General features: G+C 33.1%; 1 protein-coding gene across 1 annotated transcript in view; it reads right to left on the reverse strand.

The window, feature by feature from the left end:
• Positions 1 to 21839, reverse strand: part of 5-HT7 (5-hydroxytryptamine receptor 7) — a 46559-nt gene that overhangs the window by 8587 nt on the left and 16133 nt on the right. Inside the window, exons 2-4 of the mRNA XM_018507108.1 lie at positions 13064 to 13376; positions 5940 to 6232; positions 4420 to 4663 (exon numbers count right to left, since the gene is read on the reverse strand). Of these exons, the coding sequence (XP_018362610.1) occupies positions 4420 to 4663; positions 5940 to 6232; positions 13064 to 13234 (708 nt within the window). The 5' untranslated portion in view covers positions 13235 to 13376. The remainder of the gene's footprint in view (positions 1 to 4419; positions 4664 to 5939; positions 6233 to 13063; positions 13377 to 21839) is intronic.

Genomic DNA, 21839 nt, shown 5'->3' on the forward strand with positions numbered 1-21839 from the left:
TTTTTTCTTTCCCGTTGTGGGCCTCCCTGCTCATCATCTTATTCGCGCTCTCTCTTCTTCCCGTTGCGTTTTTTCTGTCCAATTCCCTCGTTTTTCTTCTTTTCACACGTGTTAAAAATATTTTATTAAATAATTATGATATTTATTTTACGGTTTTTTAATGATGCGATTTAGCAATAGAATGATACGAATGCAATTTAATAATATTTTCAATAATGTAAGACAAGTAATCAAGCGTGCTTTCTTATCAACTAATTCAATACGAAGGTATGAAGAAGGAATAGTGGAGAGACTAGGGAAAAAAATTATTGTAAACTGTTACGTCCCAGACTCTACAGGCCTTTTTTTATGAAGATTTTCACTACCAAAGCCGCTTATAAAACATCTGTGGATCAACATTTATGCCACAAGAAATATTGATAGCGACGGGACAGATGGCAGATTCTATTATTTTGACAGGAAGTATCGAGAAGTATGATTTAAACTAACTTTTTGCACCAAGCGTTGGGCGATAGGGATCACTTTTAAACAGTAAGATTAAAAGTTGTTGAATACAAGTGTTTCCTCCCGTTCGTCATAGTTGATTCATCTCCTCCGGATCTATCACACCCGACAGATTGTAATGACGAAAACATCTTGTATCGTCAATTATCTAAACAGTTCGACACCACAAGCAATACCAACACCAAAACTTAATCCGCAGCTTGTACCTATAATCCTAATCCCAAATAAAATCATCCCATACGCGATACCTTCATCCCATACAACCGACTCCGAATATAAAGAGGATCTTCTGCGATCTCGGAGTTAGTTGACAATGTTGACATTCAGTCAATCGATACTCTATCAATCCTTCGTTTATCCTATATTGTTTCGTCAATTATTTCCGGACAATCTTTTCAATCAGTCAAGTCTTTCGTTAACTTAGTGCGGTTGAATTTTATGCACCTTCAAGATACCTGATCGAGACCACTTCTACCTCTGAGAAACAAGATTTTCCTTTTCAATCAACCAGCTCATAACGTTCGGTTCGCACACTTAACAAGTAATATAAATCTAAATCTTACTTATTTTTTCATTTTTTTTTAATTCGAACAGAACACCCCCGAGTCTTAGAATTATTTTTATCGTGCGCTATAGAGTTCCTATCGTACGTTACCGTAGAGCTATTACAGGTTACCCGATCGACTTGATCCATATCATTCTTGCTACTTAGTTATTCGATCGACATCGGCGTTTAGACCCGTGACATTTGCATGATCCGCGAAGATTGTTAGTGTGCCATTTCCCTTTTTTGTTTATTCGTTTTTTTTTTAATTTTATTTATTTACTAATTCGCGAAACGATAAATTTTAGTGGACGCTCGTTCTCCGTACAAACGTAAATCAAAGGTATTCGAGAAGCACATAAAGAACTACCGCAACCGAGCTATAAGAGAGAGAGAGAGAGAGCTCTGGGCGAACAAAATAAATCTAGTCAAGCAAATGTAGATTTAAGTGATTATTAACCCAATTATTATTCTCCTCCTCTATCTCCTTCTCTCTGTGACCCCGTTAGTCTTACTTCCCAACGTTCTACCATCCTCCGAACCCAAACGAGTTTCTCTCCTATCCCCTCATGCCCCTTCCTCACCTCTAGATCAACCAAACTCACCCTCCTCAGTCCTAACGGAAAGAATCTCGGATTTACCTCCTCTACCCTTCAGCCTTCAATTTCTGAACCTCCTCGCCCCTCTTCTCCCGCGTCCTCTTCTTTGATAGAATTCCTCGACGAGTTTCCTCTTCCCCACTGTAAATATTATTACCACTAGGGCAATCTTAACTCTTTTCTCTCCTTATTTTCTCAGTTTCCCCAAATTTTCCCCCTTCTCGACAAAGCCTATGTAATCAAAATCTGTGTTCTGATTATGATCAGGATGAAATTCGATCAGTGATTTCCAAAATTGATTTTCTTTATGCTCCTCTTCCCGATTCCCTTAATTATTACAAAATCCTAATTAATTTCTTCTTTAATTTGTTTCCTCCTTCTTTTGCTGTAATCACCGAAATAAGCTCAGAAAAAAATTAATGAGCCTTAGATATTCTTTATCCATCCTTCGCTCCGTCTTTACATAGTCTATTAATTAATTATAACATACATGCAAAGGCAATTTCTTCACTTCAATCTGCTCACACACTATATACGAACTTGTCTACGAATGACCAATGAAAAATTTACTAAAATAGAAAAATTTGTAACTTCAATATACAAAAAGTAAATTTTGAAATATATTTAGCATTTTAATTTTATCGCGTTGAATTAATATATTAGACTAATTCTCAATTTTAAGTAAACCAGGTAAAATATGCTTGTCATTTTTAAATTATAATTTTAAGTTAAATAAAACACATTTATCTCATTTTAAAATAAAAATCAAGTAAAATACATATATTATCATTTGAGGTTATAATTTTAAGTACAAAATGTCTATCATCTTTAGTTTGGAATATTAAATAAAATATGTTACTATTTTAAATCTACCATATTAATTAAAGTAAGTTTAAAGTTTTAAATATGTTTTATGTTTGTAACCAACTATATTTTGTAATTCAACTCTAAAAATAAACTAGGTCTTAAATTTCAAATAATCTCTTTTAAATCTAGCTTCGTATCTCGTCCCTGACTTCCAATAAGATCGCACAGGTTCGTTCTCGAGTTAAAAGGATTCAATTCCTTGACCTAAATTTGTTTAATTAGTTATATAATTACTTAAAAAAGAAATATTTTATTTGATTCTTATTTACACTTTTGTTTCATTTTTGATGTATCAATTCCGCATGTGGTAAACTAAAAAATATACTTTCAATTCAAAGATACAGCGTGACAAAATTCTACAAGCCCCGATATAGCAGAGAAAGTAATTAAGGACCACTTCGATCAACTCTGATTAACTTTAATCGACGGTTAGTCCATTGGAATTGGCTAATCACATTTGTCGTTGACAAATGTAATTGGTTGATGCCAATGAACTAATTGTCGATTAAAGTTAATCGAAGTTGGTCGAAGTGGACCTAAAAATAGATATGGCGAGCTAGAGTTAAAACATGAATATGAAAAACATTAAAAATTTGCAATTTTACCTATCTATGTACTTCTTTATCTAAACAAGAGATATTAAAAAATTAAAAAAATATTTTATTTCTATAAGAATAGTATACCTAATTGTATGAATTTTGGAAATGTATACATTCATTTCAACACAATTTACTCATTATTCTATTGTAACTTGCTCGATCAAGGTCTCTATTCCTGAAAAGAAATATAGTATCCGAAAAACTAGGAAAATACTATACGTTATGTATACTATTTACCTAATTATTTGTATACGTTTTTTTTTCAAGAATAAAGGTCGAGATTAATACAGAGAGAGTTCTGCAATTTATAACTATAAATTAATGTTGCGAAACATACGTATTTTATTAATCAACATGCGATCGCAGTTTGCAGTGGTTCATTTAGTCGAATAACTAATTGACAGTTACACCTTTTAAACATGGAATTGAAGAGGTTCATTCCGCTGCACTCTAGAACCGATGTTATTGCAACTACTCTTTGTATATATTAATAGAAGTTATTATTTGGACTTCGCTGATGATGGTTTGAATGTAGCCGAAATGTCCGATTTTTATCTTAAGAATGAAATTTGAAATAAATTGTGAGTTGTAATGCGCATTTACTACCGTGATATTATTGCTCTCAATCGCCCGTTATTTGAATTATTACTGTTATTTTTATCTTGAGAGCACAATTTTTTTTATATAATTGTGCTATTAACACAATTTCTTTTATCTTTTGATATTGCGTCGTAATTGCTAAACAGACATGTGTCAACAACTTTGTACAAATACATTAATTAATAAATACATTAACATCATATTAATATTTGTGATATTTTTTCTGATTATTTGCTATTTTGTCAATTTTTTTATATTTAATCTTTTCTATGAAATTATCAATGTAGATAAACTCTACACTATCATTAATGCATTCCTACTTTTAAAGCGTTATATTAACCTGTACAACTATTTACGCTTTAAAATGGGAAACCGAATTTCGGCAGTTTTCATTTTTGCAGTAAGCGCATCAATTATTATCAATATTAAAAAACGAGTCAATGTACAAGGGCATCTTCGCAACAGCGCAACATACTATGTCTGAGCACGCGAATTTCAGACACTATTGGCAAACTTTAATCATTTATCATTTGAAAAGCACTATAGCCTTGACATTTTCGTATAAGACTTTTCGTCTTAAAATGTTCCACAGAATCTGTCAATAAAAGGGTATACACTTTTTCTGAGATACCTTGTATAAATAATATAAATAGAATTAATTAAATTAAACTATTTTGCTGCTAAGTTTACTTATTTAATATACTACCGGAATAATGACGAGTAGTGGAATATAGAAGCTTCCTACAATCGCGTAGATTTGGTAGACAAAATGCTGGTAAAGTGCGCAAAGAGTGGGCCCATTTTGTACTTCTTCATATTCATTTCCCATGGTTAAAAGAGGCGGCAGACTAATACACATGGCTAGTGACCAAATGATAATGATGTATAGCGACATCCGTAGCTTCGTCCTCTTCGTTTCATATTTTAGCGGTTTCATAATCAGCCAGAATCTTTAACATAAAAAGGAGGAATGAGAAAATTTCGACATATTTATATATATAAACAATATTGAGTAAAAATACAAATTTTATAGACTCCTTGAATTAATACAATGATAATAACAAATAATTAACAGGGTGTTAGGAGTCAACGCTGGATCTTATTATGGATCCACATACAGTATGTAGAGTGCGATAAATAGTAATTTTATTGCTGAAGATGACTCAAAATGGTTAGCTGAAACATACATAATTGTAATGTTTATAGATTAATAGATATCATTTAGCTTTACGCAATATAAGATCCAGCGTTGACTCCTAACGCTCTGTTAATTATTTGTTATTATCATATTTATATATCTTTATGTATAATTAGTCAGTATTTATATGCCGACTAATTTAGCATAGAAATAAAATTGATAAAAACTGATGTAACAATCCTTAAATTCTGTGAAGATTGATGGGCGTCATTAAGAAATATCGATACTGGAAATCAGCCAGATAAAAGATGCATTCGACTCGTAGGTCTCGCTTCTACACCTATGAGACAGAGCGTCTGTTTCAACGTTCACTCTCACTCTCTCCTTCAAACCCCTTCTCTCTCTTCGGCTACATGGATAGTCAGAATTGGGGCAAAATAATACTATACATACATGCATACGCATGCGCGCGCGCACACATGTACATACTATACATACATTTTTTATTATAAAGAACTTATTAAAATTAGCGAAAACGTGACAGTAGTGTCTGTCAGATCGTCGTCGGTATGATTTTGTTTAACTTTACCGTTTAAAAGTTAAACCCATCTAACTGCTTTGTCTTGTATCATTAACATTAAAACAATATGGTAATAGCTAGCGAATTAATTAATCAAAATTGTCAACAACTACTAACCTTTACGCGGACGGAGAAAGTATGCATTGATTTGCCCTTTTGTATATAATGCGTGTTGATTTGCCCTTTTGTATATAATATATATTAAATTATCTTATAGCGCATATTAATGGCCTGAGCAGGTTTACACCAACTTGGGTTGAATTAATAACATTGCATTCTATTGGTAACGTCAACCAATAATAGAACAATATTATCCAACCCAAATCAGCGTAAACGCTTGGATCGAAAACGTTATACTCTACAATGTTGAAATGCATATCCGGCGGGAACGTTAATCAATGGAACCGATGGCACGACGTCAATTTTCGTGAAAATTTGATTCCTGGCCATTAAGTTTTTCTTCTAATTCATCGAATATTAATGGAAGATCGTTGAATGATTAACTCACCTGTCTATGGAAACCATGCAGAGATTAAAGATACTGGCGGTACAGTTGAGCACGTCAGCGCTGAGCCAAATGTGACACGAGATAGAACCGAAGTACCAATCACCCGATACTTGATAGATTATGGCTGGTGGCATTACTATCAAACCGACCAGCAAGTCGCTCACCGCCAAGCTGATCACCAAGTAGTTGGAGCGTCGAAATCTTTTGAAGTATATGATGATGAAAAAGATGGTAGCATTACCTGCTACCGTCAGGAAAGTGATGAAGAGGAGCAGCGCAGTCAAAAAAAATGCCTAAGAGAAAATACATTTTTACAAAATTTCTATGTCATTGCCGTATGCGTATGGTAAACGTAGATGTTCTTAAGAGGATCCTAAAGTCGTCTGTTTTACTGATTATTTTTCGAATAAGTTTTCTGACTGCCATTAAAAATCTTTCTTTACAATTAAAATGTATAAGCGATAATGTAATCCAAACCGGTCGACTTTATGTGAAAAATGAAAGAAAGTTGAAAAATTACAGTTTTGTTATTGGCTTCTGACTCGCAACAATATTTGCTTTATGCAAGTTTTGTATTTTGTACATATAAAGCAATCTTGGTTTGGATTAGGGATTACATGAACAAACAATATTGTGTACTTAGAATTAGACTTAGATACCTAATATAAAAGATTAATTAGTTAAAAAAGAAATTTATACGTACGTGTGCGTGCGATATTGATGTAGTAGTGTGTAGTGATATATCAATGACACGTAAATCGTATGTGTGTAAGTCCTACTGAATCGGTAATACGGACGACTTTAGGATCCCCTTAAGGGGATGCTGTTGTCGACTGCAATACCGACGGAACACGCATTTCGTACTTTTCCATTTTCTTCGTTTTCGTATAAAACAAAAATCCTTATCCAGAATAAAAGAAAAAACGCGAATAGTTGTGGAAAACTACAAACCTATATAAAAAACAAAAAAATTATAAATTACAAGCTGCTTCTACGCAGGTTACATATTTCTTCACATGATATAATATAAATGATTTCAAATATACATCCAAACAAAAAAAAATTTCCCTACGTTTGAATAATATATAATATAACGAGACTTTCAAATTATTATTTTCAACACAATATAAACTTTAATAATAAAATTCGGCATAATTACTCGAATGATTTAATAAAATTCGGTTAAAGACGAGCTTATAATACAAGATGTTAAAAATAATAAAAATTTAATGTGCTAGATATATTAAGATTTCGAGCGAAACTAATTTCGACTGAAGTTTTCAGTCGCATATATGTATGTACAAAAATCAGATCCAATTAACACACAGAAACACCTCTCAAAAAATTTGTCATTCGGAACCGGTATTAAAACTGTAGGTCCCATATGCTTGTGGCAATTAATCAGCATGCGCAACACAAGCATATAAGAGAGATGTAACACAAGCCAGAAGCCTAACGAAGAAGAAGAAAAAGAAGAAATCCAATTAAAACATAATAAATATCACAAAAATAAATTTCAGTAGTTTTGAATATAACATCATGAATGTAGTTATTCCAATCTCATATATTGATTCCATCGATTTTGTTATTTTTGTAACATTTATTATGTTTTAATTAGATTTGTTTTTTGTATTTATATGCGACTCTGATAACAAATTCTGTAAAGTCAAAACTAGTTTCATTCAAAATCTTAATGTATCTAATCTCACATAACATGTAATATTACAGTAATATTAGAGCAATGTTATTTTCTCTTTGCAATATTACAATGAAATATTGCTGAAATATCACACTAATATTAATATTTCCGCGAAAATGGATCATAAAAATATTGCTATAATATATTACAGTCGTATTACTGTAACATTACTGTGATAATGCTATAACATATTATAGTCGTATTACTGTAATATTTTTGTGATATATATTTTTTGTGTAATATATTTATATAATATTGTGAGGAATTAAATCGTATAATGATTCTTTTTTTAAATTTTAATGAATTCCGAGATAGCTCAATAAATTCTACAAATTTTCTCTTTTCCTTAATTGTAATTCCTTAGAAATTCATAGAAGAACATAATAAGAATTAATACCTCAAAAAGTTACATGCACCATGTATAGAATTCCTGAGTATTTCTCAAAGTATTCATATAAAGTTCCCCTAATATTAATAGATGTATACTTTATAAATGCAAGCAGAATAGTGATTAAAATAGATAGATTGCAAAAAAAATTAACTTCAATTAACAGTAATGTTACACCAATATTATAATTTTTCACTCAACAATGTAAGTGCACTATAACATATTTTATATATAACACATTGTGATGTGCGCGGTGGAAAGGAAAGGAAAGGTGTCAACCAACAACGAAGTTTTCACTTATATGCAATACGAACAATATATTATAACTCTGCTACAAAAGGAGTATTCTGTGCCTGTCTTGTTCGGTCTATCTTCCACACGTCGCTGCTCTCTCGTCCATGTCCTCAACGTGAGATATCGCGGTGGCAACACCTTCCCTGTTTGAGGTCGACCTGAAAGTGGGGAATGAGACATAGTCCCCGTAACGTTCCGGCGGTCGACGGGTCCGAAATGAGGTCCTCCGGGGTGATCCCTCTGCCCCTGCGGTCCTATTGGAAATAGCGGTCAGTTGTCTCTAACAGCCATTTCCGATAAGGCCGCAGGGGCATGGGAGTTCCTGAATTGCCCCTGATGGTGTCGGCGTATGTATCGTCTTTTGGGGTGTCACTGCCGAACCGGAAATGCAAAGTACTGGGAGCTCAAACTCCTCACAGAGAAGCTCGAAAGAAATTGAATCGGTGGGCTGCTCCTCTACTATTTTGCCATCGCTTCTAGCACGCATCTGATTTGGGTGGATCCTACGGATCTTGGCATCGTTCGTACATACATTATACATCACTCAGCCTCTAGCTTCGATAATGACCGCTGAGATCCATTTCCATTTGTTCATGGAATAACGTGAACATGTTCTCCATTCCTGTACTCTCTGTGTCGTGTGCCACATTTCTTATCATACGAAGCCTGAGCGTTGCCACCAGCATATTAGCACTGGAGAGTAACCTAGGCTATACCTAGGGGCGACAAGTTTGGGGGGAGGGGGGCATTTTCCGAAAAGAAGTTCTAAAAGATAAACATTTTTTGTCAGACGCAAATGATTGAGAAAATTTTCCATTGATCATTCGAGATTTGTTCGCGTTGGTCCAATAATGTTCCTACTATAGCTCCTACTCACTCCAATAAGCGCGTTGGGTAAAAAAAAAGGAAATATGAAATGAAAACAAAAGGTTAATAGTATCTCACCGGTGGTGCGACACTTATACCAGCACCAGTGCATTCAAACGGATATGGTGCATATTCGTGCTAATAAAAGCCAAGGGCAGTTCTCATTAACACGGATTACATCAATTTTTGACACTACGATTTTATCGATAGTTTCACAGAATGGATGTGGTAACCTAGTTTTTATATCGCAAAAATGAATATTGGTGCGCTGGTGTAAGCGTTGTACGAAAAAGGCTGACATGGCTCTCCTCAGGTTCTCTCTCTCGTTCTACGTTTCTTTATCAACTTCAAACGCAAGAGTAAATGCAGAAGTCCTTTTTTTTATTGTCCCTTCCGACCACGTGGTTGTTGGAGGATTGAATGAGAGCGGCAAGTATTTCACTGTCTAGGGGCGGTAAAAACCGCAATCCAGTCCTGGCCACCAATAACAAATTTCAATGGTGTCTGACTGTTAGGTGGTTTGAGTAAATTTAGAGTTGTCCTGAAGTTTCGCCCATACATTAGCTCAGCGGAAGATTTTCTTTCTTGAGCTTCTTTGGCTACGATTTCTTGTAGTGCAGTAAAGTTTGTAAAGAATATCTAGATTTGTTTTCTGTTCACCACTCCCTCCTTTTTGTGTTAGTTTTTTTACGTAACGCTTAAAAGTATCGATAAATGTCTCCACAAATCCATTAGATTGTGAGTGGAATGGTGCTGTTCGAACATGTTGGATACTCTGTCCTTCGCAGAATTTCTGGGAGGAATTTACCGCCGGTGAACTGCGTTCCATTATCACTGAAGATGGTTTCGGGAAGCCCGTGGCGAGCAAATAAGTCTTCGAGAGTGGAAACTACAGTTGTGGTTTGCATGTCGATGATTTCAAATCATTTACTATATGCGTCTACTACGACAAAGAAGTAAATATTGTGTATTGGCTCTGCAAAGTTGATATGGATTCGAGTCCATGGACCCGACAGTATCGGCCATGAAATTAGTGGAACTCTAGTTGATGTTTTAACAGTTCTAGCACGTTTGATGACTCCGTTGGGGAATCGATGTAAGATACATGCTCCTATATCTATATTTGAAGCGTCGCGCATTGTTTGCAACAATAATTTCTTATTGTCTCGGATTATAATGTATCAGCATAAAATCCGACTGAAATATGCTCTTGAACTTGTTGAAAGATTGTTGACATTCTTTAGAATCTTTAGATCACTTGCACTGAGAATTTATCTTGAGGAGTTCATCAAGTGATTTCCGCCATTTGTGCATATCTTTAATAAAGTCATAAAAATTGATCGCTTAGATACGAGCGGAGTGTAATTGAATTGCATGAAATCGGCATTTGCGCAATTGCCTTCGTTTTTGCAGGATCTAGACGGATTCTTCGTTCATCAATAATTTGTCCTAGGTATTTGATTTGTTTCATAAGTAATTTACATTTTTGCGACTTAAGGTGAAATCTAAATTCCTGAATCTGTTGTAAAGGACTTCGTAAATTTTTTCTTGATTCTTCCGTTATTCCAATTTGCAAGAAAGCATCTGACAGATCGATAATATTGAATATCTTTTTGCTAGTTTTGCAAAAGTATCATCTGGTATTGGCAATGGGTAATGGTGCGACTCCAGTGCTTGATTGAGCCCTGTAGAATAGTCACCACATATGCGGATATCGCCATTAAGCTTTTTTACTACTACAATGGGTGCTGCCCAGTCCGAGTATTCGATTGGTGAAATAATACCCATTTTCTGGAGGCGGTCCAATTCTCGATCGATCAATGGAATGGCAGCGTAGGCTATTGAACGTTTCGCTCGAAACACTGGTTTGGCTTCTGGTTTTATGTGCAGATTAACTTTCTTATCTTCGTACAACAACTCAGAGTGTCAGTGAATATGTTAGAGAATTTTGATTGAATCATGTGCTTCTTGTCGTGAAATTTTATAGCGGTGCAGATTGTGTTGATAGAAATTTCCCCAAGACCAAGTTTGAACCAGTCAGTGCCTAAAACATTTAGATTTTGAACGCTCGTAATAAAGGTCTTATCTGTTTTAAAATAATTGTTGCTCTGAACGATGCAGATGAATTCTCCCAATAATTGTAAAGGATTATTGCGGGCATTTTGTGCAGCAGGTTGATAAGATGGCTTGATTCAATGTCCTCCATGTGCGTTCGAATATAGTTATAATGTCGGATGCAGTGTCCAACTGTAACTTGACGGGGATTTCGTTGATTTGCACCATGATGTGCTTCCTTCGATTTCCACTGATAATTTGTTTGAGATGAGTTGTTTGTTTTGGACTGTATCACAGTATCACAGTATTCTTCTTCGTGCCCTTGTTGTCCACATAGTTTGCATTTGTGATTTTCGTACTTGTAGTCATGTAAATAATACATTACGCCACAAAACCAACATTGAGTTTATTTACAGATTTAAGATTCTCATTAACATCTGATTATGATTCTTATTTGACGCTTATGAGAGCATCAAAAATTATTAAATTGCTTGTGAATTTAGTAAATAATATTAGTACCTTAGTTCTGTTGATAATTGCGTTTCAAGACCGAAAAACATTTCGGCGCGTAGTTTACAGAATCAAACATATACATAATTTCACACAAATATTAAGACATTAAGATCCATTTTAACCGAATATACATTTATTTTCATCAGTCCAAATTCTTATCATATTGTTCATATTTTAAGTGTGGTCTTATATGTTAAATTTAACCCGGAAACATATGTATATAATACGCGCGTATGAACCCACGCACATCTCCTTTATAAATTGATGCGTATATATGCAAATGAGGAAATACATGAAAATAAAGTTAAGGTTAATCAAATTGTAATAATTTTATGAATTTTACAAGAGTCGTTACAATTATGTTGCATCATAAATGTATCAATCATGCATCATGATGCGTACTTTTATTAATTTTAATCATAAAATTTTGAAAAAATAAGATGTATTACGCAAAAATTTACATATTTATAAATTATTTATTGTATCATAAACAAATCTGTTTATTGAAACGTCGCACATCGTACGTTTACTAATTATTTTTCAATCATTTTATTCGCGGAGCAACGCGAGAGAAATTGTGGCTAAATAAATTCGGAGCTGTTTATTTTGAAGCAGGAATTAATTTTATCTTTTAATTCATAATGTAACTATAAAACGGAAAATATTCGGAATACTGTTCATATTTATCGTTCTTTACATTTTTCTTTACTGTATATACATACTTAAAGGCAATGCATTTTCAATCCTAAATCGTGTCTGACTACAGATCAAGAACTCGGTCCGAAAAATTTCGATCCCGGATATGGTCCGAGGCTAAATCCAACTTTTGGTTCCAGTTCTTTATTGTACAGTTACCGGGTCCGTTTGGATTTCGATCCTTTTTGGTTTCAGTTTTCGGTAATTATATATCTGTGGTTACTGTAAAAGAATTGGAACCAAAAATTGGATAACCTCAGACCATAATCGTAACCAGACCGAAATTTTAATCCATAATGTAATTTCGGTCCGAGTCTAAGATATAATTATTGTATGTATAGAAACATCTACTTTAGAAACTTCTAAAGAATAGGTGCTAACTTTAATTCATAATAATCCTTCTGATTCACTCATATTTTTATCCATATTTATCTAGTTATTCAAAAAAAGAGTTTTATTCTAAAGCATAAAAAAAATATTGTCGCTCACTCATTCACTTATTCACTCTTGCGGGGAATGTGTTCATGTTAAGAGTAAGTATACTTTATCATTTACAGAAAACTAGCTCTTTTGATTATAGTTATACAATTGTGTTACAATTGCGTCGCTTACCTCTATTGCATTGTAGGGAGAAAATTCGCCGGGAAAATTTATGAAGAAAGAAAGAAATGTGGTAGCTGGCTGAACATCATTAATAAGCGGCGTGGAGTTTGAATAAATAATTGATGTTACAGCGTTGATCAGATCTTCCTTCTTTATAAAGATGATATCTTGTGATGCCATTTTGATGTTTCTCGTATCCTTTCGATCACTGGATGTGAGGATTCGCACAAGCGTATAGTATGGAAATTTTAGCCTTAATTCCAAATGGAAAAACTCAGTAGCAGTTTCTCTTTATCCCACAGTCTTCATCAACTTTCACTTTCTGCAAAATCATGATCTCTATGAACATGAACAGTGATATTCCTACCATTAAAACAAATGTGGATATATGTCATATATACATGCTAATTTATTATTAATTTATTGATCTATTTCTCCTTTATCTATTTAGAAGGATTAATATTAAAGATGAAGGTGCTGAGTTCACGTTACGCTAGCATCAGGAGTTAAGAAAACATATATATACAGCAAACCATAACAATAAAGTGCTCGTTACATTGCATAGCAATACATAAACAAGTTTGAGAGAACGACCAAGTAAACGAGCAAATAAATAAAGAGGTAAAAAAAATATCTGTATATTTCGAATTTACATAAGCAATAGACGTTTCAACTACGCAGAGTCTTTTTCAAAATCTACATGAAATATAATTTAACTTATGTTACAACAGAGCATAAAATGTAGCATAAATACAAAAAACGCCTGAAAATAAGTCACCAAAAAGAGGCCAAACCAGTAAGGACAAATTTTCCATAATTCCTTTTTTTATAGACACGGAGGTCTTGATCTATGCTTTCACTCCTTTTCAATGATTATAATTAAGAAACATTTTTTAAATTATAGTCGTCAAGAATAAAACACCTAATAGCAGATTCATTATTTAGCGAAAATCGGTTTTATATGTACGTCAAGTACCATTTCAGTTAAAAAATTCAAATCTAAACAATTAAAATTTAACTAATAATGAAAATACCCAGATAACATTTATGTTGCATAAGATATCTAAACGACGGTTTTTAGATGTCTCACATCTAAAAGAGATCTAAAAGCGTCTTTTAGATATCTTATGCAACATGCATGTTATCTGGGTATTGTGTAACAAATAAAATCTTTAGAAAAAAAATTACGAAAACAGTCATGATCAAATGTATAAGGCTTTGTCCAGTCTAAAATTTTGATCTCCTACCGTTAATGTCTTTCAAGGATGAATCACGAAAACAACAGTAGTAAAAAGCGAGTAAAAAGTAAAAGTTACGTTGAAAAAAGTGATAGCATAAATCAAGACTGTACCTATAAAAAAATTTTTGGAAAATTTGTCCGGACTAATTTGGTCTCGTTTTAGTGATTTATTCTCAGACGTTTTTTATATTTATGAGACATTTTATTCTCTATTGTAACAAAAGTTAAATTATATTCCCTATGTAGATTTTGAAAAACTGTGTAGTCGAAACGTCAATCGCTTATGTAAATTCGAAATATATAGTTAGTTTTCTATATCTTTGTTAATTTAATTGTTTATTTGGTTATTTTGTTAAACTTGATTATGTACTGCTATATACATAGAGACCATATAAACACATGATAACAAAAAATCGATATTAAAACTTTATTCTAAATTATTGCACTAAGATATTGAATATTTGAAATGGTTAGGTATAAATATCGATGACATAAGCGCCAAGTAATAAAAAATAAGGAGTTAACCACTTAAGTTTAAATTAAGACGTAAAGAGTATCGAAAAAGTCCATTTTTTGCCGATCGAAATAAATCTTGAATTTGAGAATATTTTTATAATTTTTCGAGGGTGTTGAATTCAGTTATGATGGCAAAAATCGGCGCTGAAGATAAATATATATATTTTAGTATATGTAAAGTTTATATAATCATCTAATTTCATCTAGATACAAGTAAATACTGCGTATATTACTGGGAAAATACTGAAATTTATTAAGATATTCCAGCATCGTGTACGAGGATTACTGACATCATGTTTGGATTCAAGGCATTTCTCCAGAATTTTGCTGATTTTTAATCTTATATCTAAATTCAATACTGTTGGAACTATAAAAAAAAACACTTGAATTTTTAGGTTTATTTCGATCGGCGAAAAATCGATTTTTTTGACACTCTTCTTTAGGATTAGAGTTATAAAGTAGTAATAAATTAATACTTAATTATTAAAAGATATGGTAGTGTCTTGCGCCAAATAGAAGTATAACGTGAGAAGCATAACCGCTCCATGTATCTATGCCCAGCAAACCAAAATGTAACTGTAATATGACTTAGGAAGATGTGATATAGAAAGAATGTTTTTCATGGTTATGGAAATGAGATATAATTGTCACATAATTTTGAGGGTTCTTTAAGAAAACAAAGATATATTTCTTTCTTATGTTATATAATCATAATAATTATTAAAAAATGTCTAGCACACATGTAACTCAAAATACATAACATATCAAAAACATAAATATATAATACTAACATATTTTATTGTAACATAATATAATCATCTTTTTACATATTCCTATATGTATATGTATATAAAATATATACAAAACAGGTACAATAGTAATAAAACTTAACGCTATATGGATAGTAAAAAGTGCATAAAAACGATGTAGTATCATGTATGTAAGACTCCATTTTAAACTAATCGTGAGTAATTAGGAGGGCTGTGTTCGAAGAGACATTATTAAAGCTATCAAAATATGTTATTCTATATATATCGTCTAATAGACATAAAGCGACACTGTTAAATCGATAGTGTCAAATTTAATCTAATTTTATTTCAGTCGCCGCTTCTCCTGTATAGTGTCAAATTGACACTATAAAATTTCAAATTTAACCATTGTTTCAGTATAAAATGATTTATTATAACAAATCTTATTAGATTTCGACCTGCTGAACACGATAATGCTATTAGTTTTTTCATTAAAATATGGGGAACATCGTTAGTTTTCAGATTAAAGTTTTTTTCTTTCTTTATCACTGATAAATAGGATACTGTATATCTCAACATTTAACAGAAACTGTGGAAACGTATCCTTATAGCACGAAATATTATACCAATATTATAGCAATATTACTTTAAAGATTGCAGTGTTTCATAAAACATTACTGCAATATTCCTGTAGCCGCTAAAATAAACTATTGTCATAAGTATTCTACGGTATTGCTGCAATATTTACAAAAATCTTGCAGATATATTGCTACAACATTATAAAATATTTCGATAATTAATCGTTTTATTAATTGCTAAAATATTGTTTAGCATGACATTCCAAAATTCACATGATAAACCTATAACCAAAAATATTCGAGGCTCCAAAGAGTACATCCGAAAGATCTTGGGAATCTCCAGGAGAATCGCCAACTCGATCTATATACTCGTTCTTTTACAGAACGCTTTTTTCTTACGAGAAACGCGTCTATCACGTGGCGAAGCTGCGTACTTATCTGTTTAAATTATAATATTGCAGAACATGAAGAATACTGTTAACTACATAGATTTCGACAATAATTTATTTATTATAACATTGAGAATGACTCGATCAGTGACGAAACGTATGTAATTACTTTCATTTTCATGAGTTAAATTACATTTTTTGTTACATTACTGGCTTTTAGCCCTTTATTTATTCTAAATAGTTTTATACTTGTGGAGCCTTATTATTACTTATTATTATAATATTGCATTATTTCCTACAAAATATTAGAACTGATATTATTGCAATATTTGCAAAAAAATATTAAAATTTCAATATTGCAGCAATATTGCTTCAATTTTTGTAACATAGCGCCATTAAAATATTGCTGCAATATGGCTGAAATATTTCATACTGTAGGGGAGACGTATGCAAAACGAATTGGCGAGTCTTCTGGAAATTCCCAAGCCCTTTGGGTGTGCTTCCTAGACTCCCAAAAGTTTTTTAATTATAACTTTATCGTATGTATATTTTAGAATCTCCTGAAAATTTTCAAGCCCTCTTGAGTATACTTTCTAGGCTCCCAAAAGTTTTTTATTATAACTATATTGTATGTATTTTAGAATGTGATGCTAAAAAATAATATTTTAGTAATTATAAAACTGGATTAATTATAAAAATATTGCATAATGTTGCTGCAATAGATCTGCAATACTTCTCTAAATATTATAGCTATATCGCAGAATATTAAAGCAATATTTTATTTTAGCGGACATAGGAATACAATATTGCAGCAATGTTTTATGAAACATTGTAATTTTTCAAAGTAACATTGCTGCGAAGTACTGTAATATTTGGTGCTATAGAGGTTGTAATTCTATACATACGAATATTGAAATTCATATTCCTTTCTTCCTGTATATGTTTCAATTACAATTTAATTTTACGTATATTATTGCAGATTTACTATTTTATATATAAATTATATCAATTAACGAAGAGTTCACCAATATGTACATTAATAGTTATTTCAATTACGATTAATTAAAATGTTATTCATATCCATAAATAGAAAGTATTAAATTTAAATACATTTAATTTTCCAGTTACTACGAACTTAAATCTCATTAACATGTACGTAAATAATCTTTCAGTTATGGAGAATTTAAATTTCATACACCAATGTATGTATGTTAAATGTTAATGAAATTAAAAAACATTTATAACAGTGTACGATTAAACTTGTTAAACGGCAGGACATGTGAAAAAAAGTGCCTCAGTCAAATGCATTAATTTTTTTAAGTTTACACGTGTAAAAATAATACACCTGGATTTACAGTGTAGCGACCATCGATGAGTTTACGCTGTAACTCCAAGTATACACACATTATATAAAAAAATGACATCCCAGCCAAAATATATATAATGTAAAACGACGTTTTGAAGTAGTGTGTCTCGAAGCGTAAGTAGAAACATCGTACAATAAAACACGCGGAAAGGTAAGAGAAACGTATCACGACGTTCAGCTTACGCTTCGCGTAAGCACTCTAATTAATTACGTCATTTAACATACCCAATTGTGTTAAAATGTATTTAATCATGCTAAATAACGTGATTTATGATTGTAAGAAATGTGTAAGAAAAACTTCAGTTAAAATAACACTATCGGATAGTGTAGACGCGATGCGGTGAAACACATAAAACTGCCATGCCAGGCAGCAACTCGTCATACTTTCCCTCACCGCATACCGCTGGCGCGGCTATCAAGTGAGGAGCAATAGGCCATGCTGCGAACTCGCGCGACGTGGTGTCACGGCACATCAGCTCAGACGTTTTATTTTGTATGTCAAAAATTACAGCGAATATTGCAAAATGGTATAAGACCTTTTTATTCCCTCTTTATTCCTTCTACGCCTCTAATACTGCTCGTACACCATTTCTGGGACACCCTGTGTATGTACAGGATAGACCATTTTAATGAATATCTCAAAAAGTAGAACTTTTTTCAAAAAAATGTTTTATGATTTCAAGAAGGAAAAAAGATGGTGATATTTCTTCAGTTTGAGAAAGATATCCTTAAGCTCAAGTCAAGGTTAAATAAATTTTTTTAATAAACCGCCACTTTTATTGCATATTCTTATAGCTTTTTTCAAGAGCTTTCTTAAACGCTAATAAAGTTTCTTTTCTTTAAGTAAATTTCGAATTATGAGGTTTCAAAGTTGTAGTACTGCCAGCATTTAATATTCAAAATGTTCGACTGACGACTAAAACTTTTTTTAAATGTTGTTTAGAATCATGACCTTGATAACATTTGTCGAGATCAATATATTTGGAAGTTGTTCCTCTTATTTTCATTTTTAGCGTAAAAATATGTATGCGCGCGCGTGTGTATGCATAGGGGCTGTGTTTCAAACCTACGGAATCGCCTCTCGTGAGCAGATAGATTGGATTAAATTGAGTAAAAACGTCTTCTAGCATTTTGCAATTTTTGCAACAATTAACAAGATATTAATTTCTAAAAATCGCTGAATAGCATAGCCTATACAAATAGCCTCGACAAATACAAACGCGTGACGAGATAGGACCGCCTACCGTCGTAAGTTGCTACGCATGCAAGAAGTTGTTTATCATAAGCGGCCTTTGCAACGTACAAGCAGCGAAAGAAAACATCTCACGATGAGCGATCGTATCGTGTTGCGCGCTTGCATTTGGTGGTAGGCTGGATACGCATTTATTTGGCGATATTTAGAAATTAATATTTCCTTAACTATTATAAAAATTGCAAAATGGTAGATGACATTTTTACTCATTCAGTTTAGTCGCTGCTTGCTCACGAGAAATAATCACGTGGGTCTGGGACGCTCTTACTCGTTTCCACCAATGTAGATTAACTTTAATCTAGTTTCAACTTACTCTTCATTTTTTTCTAATTTTTAGAACTAAAAAAAGATGAAGAGTAAGTTGAACCGAGATTGAAGTTAATCTATATTGATGGAAATCGTCATCTGTATATATGTATAAACATCCTGAATATATGTGTGTGTGTGTGTGCGCGCGCGCACGCGTGTGTGTATGTTGGATAATTCTGCCGACGACGCTCGTGGGCAGGTAGAGCGAACTAGACTGAAGCGGAAAGTCCTCTACCATTTTATAATTTTCGTGATAATTAACGAGATATTAATTTCTAAAGATTGCCGAATAAGAGCGCCCGCCTAGCCTATTACCGCCAAGCCAATCGGCTTGGCGCGCAGGCCGCGGGAACTGGGAAGTTGTTCACTGCAAGCAACTACGGATGAAAGGCGCGTGGCGCAGGACCCCCGCTTCAAGCTAAATAATCAAATTTTGGTTAGAAAAGTTTTTAATTAAAAAATAATTAAATTTTTGTAAGTCACATATCAACAAAATAAATAGTTATTCACGCCAAAATTTCTTTCATAAACAGCGAGCGACAATACGCGTGGACAATAAAAATATTCTTTCGTTCTTTTCGCGGCATTTAAAAGAAAATTACAGTGAGCTATCATTTCCACATTACTTTGCGGTAGATGGCATATTTTTTTTTTTTTAGTGTAATGACATCTCCAGTAGATCTAATTCACTCTTTCTGCATATTTTAATGCAAAAATTGTTCCTTCGAGTAACATTGCACGTAGCACGATACGCCATTTCTGGTGTAATAGTATTAAAATCTGCGAGAATTACTTCTCGTATCTCAGCTTTTATACCATTACGCCTGTGCTCGACTAAATCTTTGATGTAATCCCAAACGAGATAGTTGAGCACGTTAAGATTCAGTGATCGTGCCGGTCAGACGATTGGACCACTTCCCATCCACCGCATAATGCGTGTGTAACATTTTGCGTGCCTGCCCGGAAAAATGTGGAGAAGCCCCGTCATGTTGAAAAATCAACTCCGTCCGTACGCGAAGAGGAACGTCCTCTAGAATCGTAGGCAAATCATTTTCTAAAAAATGTGCGTTCATGTTTCTGTTGAGGCGTGGCGAAAGGAAATAGGAACCAATCTGAAAATTACTGAAAGTGAATAATTTGAAAAAAAATGCTAGAGAAAGTTTCTTATAGTCGTGAATTTACTACTTACGATTCGGTTTCCGATTATTTCCGCACATACAGGAAATTATGAAAGATTCCATTTGGTGTGAAGGTGCCTCCAAAGAATATAGTCAGGGAAAGAAGCATTCTGTCGACAATAAGGCGAGAAACCCTGTGTATTTTAACGACAATTAATGTATATATATTAAAAGCAATGCAAAAACATTAAACAAAAATAATAAAAATACCTTCACAAAAGTAAATGAACTGTTCTTGATCTCTTGGCAAAAGTTGTTGTACTCGTCGATAGTGATACGGATGCAACCCGTTCTCGCATAGAATACGGTACACTACGCATTACGAGAGACCAAGTATATTACTCGCACGACGCATGCTGTTTCTAGAATTTTCTTCAAATTTTTTGAGGGCACTCTTCTCGTCGATTACACAGCAACGCATTGGTGCACCAGCTTTTCGCCAATATGGTAACAGAGATTCTGTTTCCCTGGCACGATGAATGCATTCACATAATATTGTATAAATATCATGTATAATAATACGTCTACTCGTATAACACAAATGTGGAACGATAAACTTGGTTTCTGCTTATAAATTCATTCATATGAACTTCAACATTCAGAGTTTTTACGATGTCTAAATAAACATGTAAAGCAGCCGTATTATTTAACAAAATCGGAAGCATCATAGAACGTAGATACGTTTTCTGCTTCTTCAGAGCTGAAAAAGATCTTTCTGCAGGACGTTATCAGGATTAAAAGCAGAAGTTTAATCACTTTTGTATATTCTGACACAATATCTGTCACGGTTGGATCTTCTTGAAGAAAATTAATGACATATTGTAGATCAGAGATCCCTATTTTCCGGTCATGAAAGAGGCAATCGACTGATCAAGTTTTAACACGCGACTTTTATATATAATTTAATCAACTTATATTTTTATTTTATATTTTGCATTATTTTATTACAAAATAATTTATATGTTTCTCTTTAAATTTTTAAATGTGGAATTTCACACATGGAAAAATTTCAGATGTGAAGTACTCCATATCTTCCACAAAGTCGCAATCCCTGCCGCTGTGCTCGTCTTAGCGCTGAAATACTGTCGTATCTCCTGATGTGTATAAGTTCTATTGAGTCGTTAAAACAGATGACTTTTTAGGATCCCCTTAATATCCAAAAATCGCATACGCGTTCCAATACTCAAGTTAAACCATAATCATGCTCA

Source organism: Trachymyrmex cornetzi, unplaced genomic scaffold, assembly GCF_001594075.2.
Source record: "Trachymyrmex cornetzi isolate Tcor2-1 unplaced genomic scaffold, Tcor1.1 scaffold23, whole genome shotgun sequence".
NCBI classification, from domain to species: Eukaryota; Metazoa; Arthropoda; class Insecta; order Hymenoptera; family Formicidae; genus Trachymyrmex; species Trachymyrmex cornetzi.